Source organism: Ornithorhynchus anatinus, chromosome X2, assembly GCF_004115215.2.
Source record: "Ornithorhynchus anatinus isolate Pmale09 chromosome X2, mOrnAna1.pri.v4, whole genome shotgun sequence".
NCBI classification, from domain to species: Eukaryota; Metazoa; Chordata; class Mammalia; order Monotremata; family Ornithorhynchidae; genus Ornithorhynchus; species Ornithorhynchus anatinus.
In genome coordinates this window covers 1,005,057-1,016,871 of record NC_041750.1, presented here as the reverse complement: position 1 = coordinate 1,016,871, position 11,815 = coordinate 1,005,057, and the positions used below count along the sequence as shown (strand labels likewise).

At 57.8% G+C, this 11,815-nt stretch overlaps 1 protein-coding gene across 2 annotated transcripts; it reads left to right on the top strand.

The window, feature by feature from the left end:
- The first annotated feature begins 861 nt into the window (after positions 1-861).
- On the top strand, positions 862-11,481 carry CTSB (cathepsin B). 2 transcript variants are annotated; one of them, XM_029052930.2, is made up of 10 exons: positions 862-962; positions 6,175-6,330; positions 6,565-6,650; positions 7,650-7,767; positions 8,017-8,135; positions 8,861-8,946; positions 9,216-9,362; positions 9,537-9,653; positions 10,066-10,194; positions 10,500-11,481. In XM_029052930.2, exons 2-10 carry the CDS (start codon positions 6,205-6,207, stop codon positions 10,598-10,600), a joined length of 1,029 nt encoding a protein of 342 aa, XP_028908763.1. In that variant the 5' UTR covers positions 862-962; positions 6,175-6,204; the 3' UTR covers positions 10,601-11,481. The 2 variants fall into 2 exon arrangements, with proteins under 2 accessions (XP_028908763.1, XP_028908764.1); XM_029052931.1 differs by lacking the exons at positions 862-962; positions 6,175-6,330; positions 6,565-6,650; positions 8,017-8,135 and having other exon boundaries at positions 7,694-7,767.
- The last annotated feature ends 334 nt before the right edge of the window (positions 11,482-11,815 follow it).

Genomic DNA, 11,815 nt, shown 5'->3' with positions numbered 1-11,815 from the left:
AGCCCAGAGAATAAACAAAATTAAAATGGTGGTATTTGTTAAGTGCTTACTATGTGCAAAGCACTGTTCACGCATTGGGGGAATCAAGGTGATCAGGTTATCCCACATGGGCCCACAGTTTTAATCCCCATTTTACAGATGAGGTAACTGAGGCCCAGAGAAGTGAAGTGAGTTGCCCAGGGTCACACAGCTGACAAGCAGTGGAGCTGGGATAGAACCCATGACCTCTGACTCCCAAGCCCGGGCTCTTCCCACTGAGCCACAAGGCTTATCTGCTCTGTGACCTTGGGCAAGTCACCTCACTCCTCCATGCCCCAGTTTACCTCATCTGTAAAATGGGGGTGGAGGCCGTGAGCCCCCCACCATGGGGTGAAAAGCAGCTTGGCTTAGTAGAAAAAGCCCGGGCTTGGGTGTCAGAGGTCGTGGGTTCTAATCCCAGCCCTGCCACTTATCTGCCGTGTGACCTGGGGCAAGTCACTTCACTGCTCTGTGCCTCAGTTCCCTCATCTGTAAAAACGGGGATTCAAAAAAAAAAAAAGTGAGCCCCACGTGGACCACTCTGATGACCCTGCCCAGCGCTGAGAACAGTGCTTAGCACAGAGTAAGCAATTAACAAATACCATCCTGATTATTATTATGGGGCGGGGGACTGGGTCCAACTCGCTTTGGCCCGTATTAAGGATTTAAGAAATGCCATCTTTGGTATTAGCGTTATCCTAATTATTATCGTCGTTATTAAGGGGGGGTGATCACGTGCCCCTGAGGATTGCGGGGGTGGGGGGCGGGTGGGGGAGGGGATCATGTGACAGTGACAGTCACATGAGATGAGTCAGCGGGAGGGCGGGGCTGGGGCGAACGACCCTCCCCTCCTCTTTTTCCCTCTTGTCCCCTCCCCTCCGCCGGTCGGGGAAGCCAGCACCCGCAGCGTCCGCACAAGCTGCCCTCGCCCCCTTCCCGCTCCGGTAAGGGTCCTCGCCAAGCTCCACTAGGGTGGTATTTGGGTCGATGGGGGAAGGGGCTCAGTTTTGCGGGGAGAGGCCCGGGGGGGCTAAGGGACGGGAGCCTCTGACGTCGGGGAGTGGGTGTCGGGGGCCCAGGAGCCCTGGAGAGCTGGGTTTGGAGGTCCCTGGGTGGGAAACGCCAGGGGCCCTGGGGGTGGGGGGTTGGGGGTCCTGGAGTGGGAAGCGCCAGGGCCCTGGGAGTAGGGGTTTGGGGGCCCTGGAGTGGGAAGCGCCAGGGCCCTGGGGGTGTGGGTTTGGAGGTCCCTGGGTGGGAAACGCCAGGGGCCCTGGGGATGTGGGTTTGGGGGGCCCGGGCTGGGGGAGAGCAAGGGATCCTGGGGGTGTGGGTTTGGGGGCTCCGAGGTAGAGAGTGCTAGGGATCCTGTGGGTGTGGGTTTGGTGGGCCTGGGGTAGAGAATGCTAGGGATCCTGGAGGTGTGGGTATGGGGGTCCCGGGGTGGGGGGCGCTAGGGATCCTGAGGGTGTTGATTTGGGGTGCGCCAGGGGCCTCCTGAACTGGGAGCTGCCAGTCCTGGAGGTGGGGGGGGGGGGGCAAGGGGGATCACCGGGACCCTGGGGATGTGGGTTTGGAGGTCTTCCCAGCCCCTAGCAGCGGACGGCAGGGCAGTCTTTCCGTCCCTCTTGCCCCCCGGAGCTGGTGGGTGCGGGGGCCGGGGGCCGTGCATCAGCTCCCCTCCGCCCCCCCAGTCCCCCCTCCGGGCAGGGGCCCTGCGGTGCCAGGACGGCTGCAGCCGGTGGGAGGGGGGCTGACCTCAGCACCGGAGCAGAGGCGGGGGCGGCAGGGGTCTGGGTAGCCGGCCCAACCGGGCAGACGGGTTTGAGCTGCTCTCCAGTAGGGCCCTGTCGGCACTGGGGCGACCCCCACGACCCCCCACCCAACGCCCTTCCGCCCCCCAGAGCAGCCTCAGAGAGAGAGAGAGGAAGGGGCTGACTGCTGCCCTCCGTTACCCTCCCCTGCCCCCCAAAATACAGCTGTCACTTTCTCCTCCCCTTCCCTGGTAGACAGGGGCTCATGTGTTATGTAACTGGTCTCATCCCATCTGTGAACTGGATGACTGTTTTATCTCTGGTCAGCTCTGTGGCCCTGCACTCTGTCCAGAGTCCAGCACTCTGTCTCAGCAGGGACACCAAAAAGTGGGGGCTGCCCCCCTCATCTTTGGTGGTGGACATCTCCTCAACTCCTGACTCTCCCCCACTGACGCAACACGGACCACCCGACACCCCTGACTCTCCCGCAGTGACACAGCAGGGACCACCCCAAGCTGGTCTTTGTTTACTTGTATTTGTTAGGTGCTTACTAAATGCCAGCTACTGTTCTAAGCGCTGGGGTAGATAATCAGATTGGACACAGTCCCTGTAAGGGGCTCACAGACTTAATCACCATTTTACAGATGAGTTAACTGAGGCACGGAGAATTGAAGTGACTTTGCCAATGTCACACAGCAGACAAATGGAGTTGGGATTAGAGCCCAGGTCCTTCTAACTCCCAGGCCATTACTCCATCCATTAGGCCACACTCACTTTCTGCCTTTTTTTTTTCTGCAAGTACATATCAAAGACCACACCTCTGACTCTTCCCCAATGACACAGCAGGGACCACTCCACACCCCTGACTCTCTTCCCTCTCCATCCCCAACACTCCCCCAGTGATCCAGTATAGAAGTTTGCCATGGATCTGTCCAAATTTCTCTGGACCTGCTCTTCCCACAGGGAGCTGTGCACCCAGGAACTCATTCCCATGTTCACCCCAAGCTGGGAAGAAGTCGTTGCTGTTGTTTGCTCCGAATTTGCTCCCTCCACCCCAGTGGTGTGTAATTTGGAGATCAGCAATCCAGGATCTTCCACCCCCTACCTCCACCCCATCTGCCCCCTTTCTGGTTTTGTAATCTCTAGCCCAGCCCTTTCTCTGCCTGAGTCTTTCCAGATGGGAAGACCCTGGCCAAGGGGCAGCACAGAAAGAGAAACACTTTGCCCTGTAGATGTTGAAATGGAGGCTTTGGTGGGGTGCAGAGAGGGGTTTAAGCTGGAGTCTCCGGCCCAGGTTTAGGCTGCTCCTGGACAAGGAGTCTGACCTTAGTGTGGCCTGTTCTCAGTCCAGCTCAGCCATTGACTGACTGCTTGTTGGCTGTAGGAAATGAACAGGTGCCCCTGCCCCCAAAATAAAATTGTGGTATTTGTTAGGTGCTTACTATATGTCAAATAGTGTACGAAGTGCTGGGGTAGATACAAGGTAATCAGTCCCCACATGGGGTTCACAGTCTAAGTAGGAGGGAGAACAGGTATTGAATCCCCAATCTGTAGATGAGATAACTGAGGCCAAGTGAAGTGACTTGCCCAAGGTCACTCAGCAGACAGGTGGCAGAGTGGGCTATAGAAGCCAGGTCCTCTGATGCCCAGGCAGGCCTGGGCTCTATTCACTAGGCCCTGTTGCTTCCTTTCCATCATTCCTGAACCATGAGGGGCCCCTCGCCCCTCCACATCCTGGCTTCTTGGGCTGTACCCAGCTGGTGCCAGCCGATGGGAGGGAGGGGGGGGGAGCCCCTCCCAGCCCCAGGGGAGGGTGGGCTGGGCTGGACTTTCAACCCAGGGAACTCCTGGAACTGGCCCAGTAGGACAGTGGACTGAAGTGGGCCTGCCCTCTCTTCCCGTCAGCCCCACCCCAGCTGCAGGGAGAATTGGGACAAGCTTCTGAAATGTCCCTGCTGGTTCTACTTCCTCCTCCCTGCTCTGCTTCCTCTCTCATCTGGATTCCTCGGGCCATCTGTGTGGGTGATTCCCTCCCACCCATTTCACCGTTGGAGAGGGGGTAAACTCTGGCTGCTCCTCCGCTTCTCAGGGGCGGCTGGACCCATGCCTGTCACTGCGGAAAAGTCAGCCCCTGCAGTGGGGGCAGGGACACCTGGTACCCCCTTCTTCTCCCCCCCTCCCCTCCACATACAGTCTTTCTCCCTGCAGTATTGCCCCTCACCTCTGAGAGTCTGCAGCTGCTCCTACTGCAGATGCCTGTGCCTCTCAGGGGGTAATGGGATCAATTTTTTTTCTTTTAATGGCATTTGTTACACACTTACAATGTGCCAGGTACTGTACTAAGCGCTGGGGTAAATACAGGCTAATCAGGCTGGACACAAAGGACTCCCAGTCTCAATCCTCATTGTGCAGATGAGGTAGCTGAGGCACTAAGTGAAGTGACTTGCTCAAGGTCACACAGTATATAAGGGATGGAGTCTGGATTTGAACCCATGTCCTGACTTCCAGGCCCGGTTTGCTATCCTCTAGGCCGTGCTGCTTCAACTGTCAATTGGAAGAGGCAGGGCTGCTTCAGGTGGGTGGGCTGCCAGCTGGTTTCTCATGCTCCGAAAGTGCGTGAGGGGGTCAGGGGGCACCCATGGGATCAAATAGGGGGCTCCTCCCATACCCCCAACCAGGCCACGCTGCCTATGGGTTCCTGCTGGGAGCCTAGGGCTGAGCTCTCAATCCATCAATCGTATTTGAGTGCTTACTATGTGCAGAGCCCTGTACTAAGCACTTGGGAGAGTACGATACAACAGAATTAGCAGACATGTTCTTTGCCTGTGACAAGCTTACAGTTTAGAGGGTCTCCTGGCCTCCTCTGGGCTGCACCCCAAATTGGATTCTGTGGCTGACTCTCAGGCCACTCTGCCTACTCACTGACCCTGACAGGGGAACACCCAGCACAGCGAGTGGGAGATGTTTTTGGAAGTGTGAGCCTCGTTCTCTCCCCTGCCTGCCCACCCCACTCTTGAAAGGTGGGGTGTCTCATGATGGTTTGGCCAAGACCATCTGTTGGCCCTGGAGGTAGCTGGCATATCTTTGAACAGCAAGATGCCCCTTCCCCTCTCTCCCTGCCTCTGTAGGCTGAGCTGAGCTAGGCTGGAAGTGGGCGGGGGTCTGGCGGGAAGGGCTGCAGGGGGCTTGGAGAGGTCACCATCAAGGAGTCGATGGCTGGCCAGGTCTGTGAATTCCACAGTTTAGATGGAGTCTCGGCTCCGAAGGAGGCTGCCGGCTTAGGATATCAGCGGGTCTTCCCTGGCTGAGAGCTGGGGGGAAGGTGGGATGGCCCTCCGTACCCATTTTATAGATGGAAAGATTGAGGCTGAGCTGCAGGGTCGAGACTTGAATTGCTGAGTCAGGGCTGGAACTGCAACCAGGCCCCTGGCTCTGTGCCCCGTGACCAGGCCTGTAATTTGGGGGGCGGGGGGAAGGGCAGGAGAGTGAGCGGGTGGAAGTTCTGAGCACTGGGCTTCTCCCCAGATTCTCGCTTGCCCTCCCTCCCTGGCACCCACCCTGGGTCTGTCTGGGGAAGAACCTCCCCCAACCCAGCAAGACGCTTCCCTGTCCTGCAGAGGGGGAAACTGAGACACAGAGAGGGTCTGTGACTCGCCTGTGTCACACAGCAGGCCAGCGTAGACCAGGGACCAGAATGCGGGGTTTGGGGGTGGTATCCTGACTCCAGGCCTTGGTGGTCAGTCTGCACTTCTGGAGGGGCCTGATGAGGCAGGGGGGGCAGTGGGTTCAGGGGACAACCCAGACCTATCATGGTGGTAAAACCTCTGGCTACTTACGAGGAGGGAGCCGCCCAGGTACCAGTCACCTGCCAGGCCTGGAGTTGAGGGGCTGAGGTGGGCAGAGGAGAGGGAGACAAGCCTGAGGGGAGGGAATGTGTCTGTTACATTGTACTTTCAGTCCCCTAACCCCCCATGCTTAATAAAGTGCTTGGCACACTAAGTGCTCAGTAAATACAATTGAATGAAGGGGAGCCAGGAACCTGAGGTCTCGGTCCTCCTTGGGTGGGCAGCCCCCCCCCACCATGCCACTGTGATTTGGGGGATGATTTGGGGGAGCCTTTCTGTGGTCATCTAGCAGGATCTGCCTGAGGCTGAGCTGGGGTCGGGTCAGGGCTAGTTCATTTCCTCCGGACGCCCCCGGGAAGTGGCTGGTGGGAGTGCGGCCCGAGATGGGCAGGGCCTGACTTGGCTGGCGTCCCAGCTCCAGGCTTCTCCGCTCCGCTGGGCCGTGGCAACTGTTGTGACAGGCGGCGTCTCTTCAGCTCTGCTCAGGCCCTGGTGCCAGGGGGTGGGGACGGGGTGACACACGGAAGTCGGGGGCCTCATTCTGCCAACACCTTTTTCAGGAGGTCAGCCTTCGGGCCCTCGCCGCCAGGATGTGGCAGTCCGTAGCCGTCCTCTGCTGTCTGCTGGCCCTGACAAGCATCCAGGCTGGAGCCTCCTTCTCGCCCCTGTCCCTGGAGATGACCAACTACATCAACAAACTGAACACCACCTGGCGGGTAAGGGCTGCCAGCGGGGGCCGCCGGGGCCGGGGGAGGGCAGGCCTGGGCAGGGGGTGGTCCCTGTGGGGCGGAGTGAAGTTCCTAGGTTGAGGGAGCCGAGCGGGGGGTGATCCCTAAAGGATGATGGAGTTGCTGGGAGGGGAACCCTGGAGGAGGGGTGAAGTTACTGGGAGAGGAGGGGGCTGACTTGGGTGGGGGCGGCCAGAGTTCATAGCTGTTACTCTGTTTCAGGCCGCCCACAACTTCCCCCATGCTGACATGAGCTATGTCAAGAGGCTGTGCGGGACCTTCCTGAATGGCCCAAAACTCCCAGCGAGGTGAGCTCCTCAATCCATCAATCAGTAATATTGACAGAACGCTGTACTGAGTGTTTGGGAGCATATTATACAGTTGGTAGACACAATCCCTGCCCTCAAGGAGCTGACAGACTAGTGTGTACACAGCACTGTCCTGAGCACTGGGATAATACAGTACAGTTAGTGAACACAATCCCTACCCTCAAGTAGCTTAGTTTACTGTGTGCAGAACACTGTCTGAATACTTGGTAGAGAACATTACTTAGTAGACCCGATCCCTGCCTTCGAGGAGCTCTATCAATTGTGTTGATTGAGCGCTTTCTGGGTGCAGAGCACTGAACTAAATGCTTGAGAGGGTACAACACAACAATAAGACACATTCCTTGCCCAAAATGACCTAACAGTCTAGATGGGGAGATGGACATGAATATAAATTATGGATATGTCCACAAATGCTGCCGGGAGGGGAGGGGCGAATAAAGGGAGCAAGTCCGGGCGATGCAGAAGGGAGTGGGGAAAAAAGGGAAATGAACTTTGATGATGGCAGCTCCCTGTAAGCACGGAATGTCACATGAGACAGACAGTCGGATGACCATTCAGTGCTGGGTGGAGAGGAGGGAAGAGCAGTGTGGAAGCATCGATATAAATCTGCTGCGGGTGGGAGGACCTGCCTGGAGGAGAAGACCTGTGGGTCAGGGCAGGCCTCCTGGAGGAGGTGGCTGAGGAAGTTCATGGTTGTGGCGATCGGGGAGGGTCCAATCGGGGCTGTTGTTATAGGGGAGGGGGCTGAGTAAGGCTAAGCCTGCGGTGGGGTGGTAAGGGGTGAACGGAGGAAGGCCTCCTCGGCGGGAGCGGGTCAAAGGTGGCAGCTATGACTGGGGTCGATGAAAAAGGCCAGGCTCCTGGAAGAAGTGGGGTTTCAGCAGGCTTTGAAGACAAGGAGGTCTGGTGGGTTTTGGAGGAGGGCCTCTTGCCAGGAGGCTAGTTAACGACACCTTGCTATCCCCCTCCCCAACCTAGGGTGGGACTAGCCAACTCTGACATGAAGTTGCCCGAAAACTTTGATGCACGGCAACAGTGGCCCAACTGCCCGACCATCAAAGAGATCAGAGATCAAGGGTCCTGCGGTTCCTGCTGGGTAAGTGGTCTGGGGCTGGTGGCAGAGGCAGGGCTTCCTGTTGAGTAGGGGGTGCGTGGGGGCAGCGCTTCCTGTTTGGTGGGGTGTACAGAAAGTCCCTGCGGGCACCAACTTGTGGTTTAGCCCCTGATGCTTGAGGAATCGGGGATGGGGAGGGAGAGGAGGGAAGCAGGTCAGGGGCAGGTGTTGGCTGGAGCAACTGCCGGTGGGCCCTGCCTCTGGTGACCCCCCTTCTCCGGTTATGGGCAGGCGTTCGGTGCCGTGGAGGCAATCTCGGATCGGGTCTGCGTCCACACCAATGGCCAGGTCAGTGTCGAGGTGTCCGCCGAGGACCTGCTGACATGCTGCGGCTTGGAGTGTGGCATGGGGTGAGTAAAGCTTCTCGGGGAGCGGCAGGGGAGGCCCAGAGACCTGGACTGTGGGAGGAGCTTGGGATTCCCCTGGAGCACCAAACCCCCCGCCTGGTGCCGGAGGAGAGGGCTGGGGTCCCCCAGCAGGGCATGGATCTTTCCCTCCAGAATACTGGCCCCCAGAAGAGGGGATGGTTGGGATCTTTGAGTTCCTTCTAGCAGGGTTGGGAATTTCAAACCAGTGAGCTCAGCCCCAGAGTGGAGCCAGGGGCCTGGACTAGTTTATATATATATATATATACAGAAAGAGAGAGAGAGAGAGGTATTGTTAAATGCTTACTTATGTGCCAGGTACTGTACTAGGCACTGGGCTAAATATAAGATTAATCTGGTTGGATGCAGTCCATGTCCCACGTTGAGGTTCACAGTCTTAATTCCCATTTTGTGGATGAGGTAATGGAAGCAGAGACAAGTTAAGCAACTTGCTCATGGCCACAAAGCAGACAAGTGGCAGAGCAGGGGTTAGAACCAGGTCCCTTTGACTTCCAGGCCCGTGCTCTCTAAAGTAGGCTGCTTCTTGCGGCTGGTTGACTTCCTGAAGACACAGCTGCTATTAGCTGGACTGGGAATGAGCGGGGTTGGGGGTGGTCCTCCTCCAGACCCCTGCCCTATGATCTCCATCTCCTCAGGTGAGGGCTAGGGAGACCCCTGTGGTACTGACCACCTGCCCCTCTCCTTTCTAGCTGTAATGGGGGCTACCCCACTGGAGCCTGGACCTACTGGACCAAGAAGGGCCTGGTGTCCGGAGGTCTCTACGACTCCCATGTGGGTAAGTATTCGGCTCTGGGCAGCCGGGGGACCAGGCTGGACCCCAGAACCAGGCACTGCCATAGTAACCGTGGTTACAGCTCCTAGAGTTGACATGACCCCAGAGTTTTGGGCATGCTTGGGGCAGCATTGCGTGGCTGGGACTGGGCCGGACTAGAGGTGGGGAGGGGGCTCCACACATCTCCCAGATGTCTGAGCCCCAGCCATGGGGAGGTGTGAGAGTGTATGGGGCCACAGTGTTGAGACCCCTGCTTCCCGTTATTCCCCCAGGCTGCAGACCCTACTCCATTCCTCCCTGTGAGCACCACGTCAACGGCTCCCGGCCCCCCTGCTCCGGCGAGGGTGGAGATACCCCCAAGTGCAGTAAGAAGTGTGAAGATGGCTACACCCCCTCCTACAAAGAGGACAAGCACTTTGGTGAGGGGCCGGTGGGCTGCCCTGGGAATTCCTTCCTCCGCCCCCAGAACTGTACCTCTGCCAGCATTGATGGGGCCCTGAGCGTGGGGGAAGTAGGGTTCCCAGCATGAGCCAGTATGGGAGATGGGGGCCCAGGGCCGCCTCCTGACACGATTGGGTCCACGTGGCCCCCAGGCTCCAACTCGTACAGCGTCCCATCCAACGAGCAGGAGATCATGGCCGAGATCTACAAGAACGGCCCAGTGGAAGGAGCCTTCTCCGTGTATGAGGACTTCCTGCAGTATAAGTCTGGTGGGTCACATCCTCTTCCCCTTCCCCCCTAATTTGCTGGGAGCTGGGTGAGGGGACCTGTAGCCTTCAAACACCGTGCCACCCTTCGTGGGGGAAGGGGGTGGGTTTTCTCTCTCTTCTTCCCTCCCCCTCATCTTATTGGCCCTCTCAAGATCCAGGGGCTGGAACTAGAGGTTGAGGGGTCCTCCCATCATGGGAACAGGGAGGTGGGGTGTCCCAGTAGATGACCACTGAGGAGTTGGGAGGACCGGGGGGGTGGAGGGTCTGAAGCTGGGGTCTCCCACCTGAAGGATATACCAGCATTTGACAGGATGGGTGTGAAGCCATGTTCTCCCTACATAGACGGGTACCAGCATGTGATGCGGGGCTGGGGGGCAATGCGGGGGTCTGAAGCGTCGGTTTCTCTCGGCAGGAGTGTATCAGCACGTGACTGGGGATGAGGTGGGGGGCCATGCCATCCGCATCCTGGGCTGGGGTGTGGAGAATGGGACCCCCTACTGGCTGGCTGCCAACTCCTGGAACACAGACTGGGGCGAGAACGGTGAGTACGTGGAGCCACCGGTAGCGGTTTATCAAACCATTGATGGAGCCACCTGGATGCTGTATGGCCATGGCCAAGTCACTTCTGGGCCTTAGTTTACCTCCTCTGTAAAATGGGGATTAAGAGTGTGAGCCCCATGTGGGACAAGGACTGTGCCCAACTTGAATGATTTGTATCTACCCCAGCGCTTAGTTCTTGGCGCATAGTAAGCACTTAACAAGTACCATAATTATGGGCTGGGAAGGCCGAAGAGGCAGGGTCTCCCAGCTCCCCTGAGGATTAATTCCTGCTCTTCCCCTCCCCAGGTTTCTTCAAAATCCTGCGTGGCAAAGACCACTGCGGGATCGAGTCGGAGATCGTGGCTGGGGTTCCCCGCACAGACCTGTACTGGGGCCGGAGGAGCTGAACGGCTGCAGGGTGGCCAGCACGGGGACCGGACCTGGTCCTGCTCAGAGGGACGCTCGGGGGGGTGGGCAGGGGACTGGGTGGGGGGTGGGAGACCCTGACCATGCTTATAAGAAGCTGGGGGGTAAGGGGGGTGGGGGTGGGTGATGAGGCAGGGGGGAGAGGTGTTGGCAGAGAGAAGGGAGGGTAGGGGTAGTGGGCTGTGCATACAAACCGCTCAGACCAACCCTAGGGCACGGCCTGAGCCTGCTGGAGCTTTTTTAAATTTTTTGGTTTTTAAAGTTTTATTTTCTCCCCCCTCTGTGGCTTCTCCCTCTCTACCCCTCAGGTCAGATCTGCCCACTTAAGTGCAGAGTTGGGGTGGAAGGGATGATGCCAGTCTAATCAGAGACCTCCCTCTTGTCCTCCAGGAGGAGGAGAGAGAAGGAGGTCTGAGCTGGGACTGGATGTGATGGGAGGGAGGGGGTAGAGAAGGGGGCATTTCCAATTGCTTTTGACTCTTCTCTCCCCTCCCCATCAGCATGTGACCTTTCATTTCCCCTCCCACAAGCCCCCTTAATTAGCATTTCCTTCTGGGCCTGTGAGAGAGGGTGGGGCACAGCCACCGGTCCCTAGTCAAGGGACCAGGCCTTTCTACCAGATTTCTATTTTTTATTTTTTAACACAGCTGGAGCACAGTTGTGAGGAAGGTATCCCCAGGGGAGAGAGGGCTGGGGCCTGGCTGGGGGCAGGAGAGGAAGAGACAAAACCTGCCCTGTGTTTTGCACACTGTAACCCCCTCCAGTGCTACTTTGGAGGGGCTCAGAATGGACAGTCTCATCTGACAATAAAAGGTTTCCCTTCCAGGGCCTGTTAGACCCAGCGGCCTGACCGTGGCGGTTACTTAGCGACTCTGGCCTTCTTTTAACACATCTCCTGTGTCCCCTGTGCCCAACTCCAGCTCCCTCCTTGGGTTATTTGCCCCCCTCCCCTGCTTTTTGGGGCTTTCCTGGAGGGGAGGGGTGGGGGGATTGGGTGGCCTCAGGCCACAGCTGTTGCAAGGTTCCAGGAAGACCATCTGGCTACCTGCCCCAATTCTAAGCAGAGAAGGGCTGACATCCGAAGGTGTGTATTTTAGGAGGGCAGGGGGCTTTCTTCTCCCTGCCCTCCCATCTTAGACAGGGCCATTGGTTCCCTTCCTGGAAAAATGGGGGGTCTTTAACAGCACTCTGGTGTT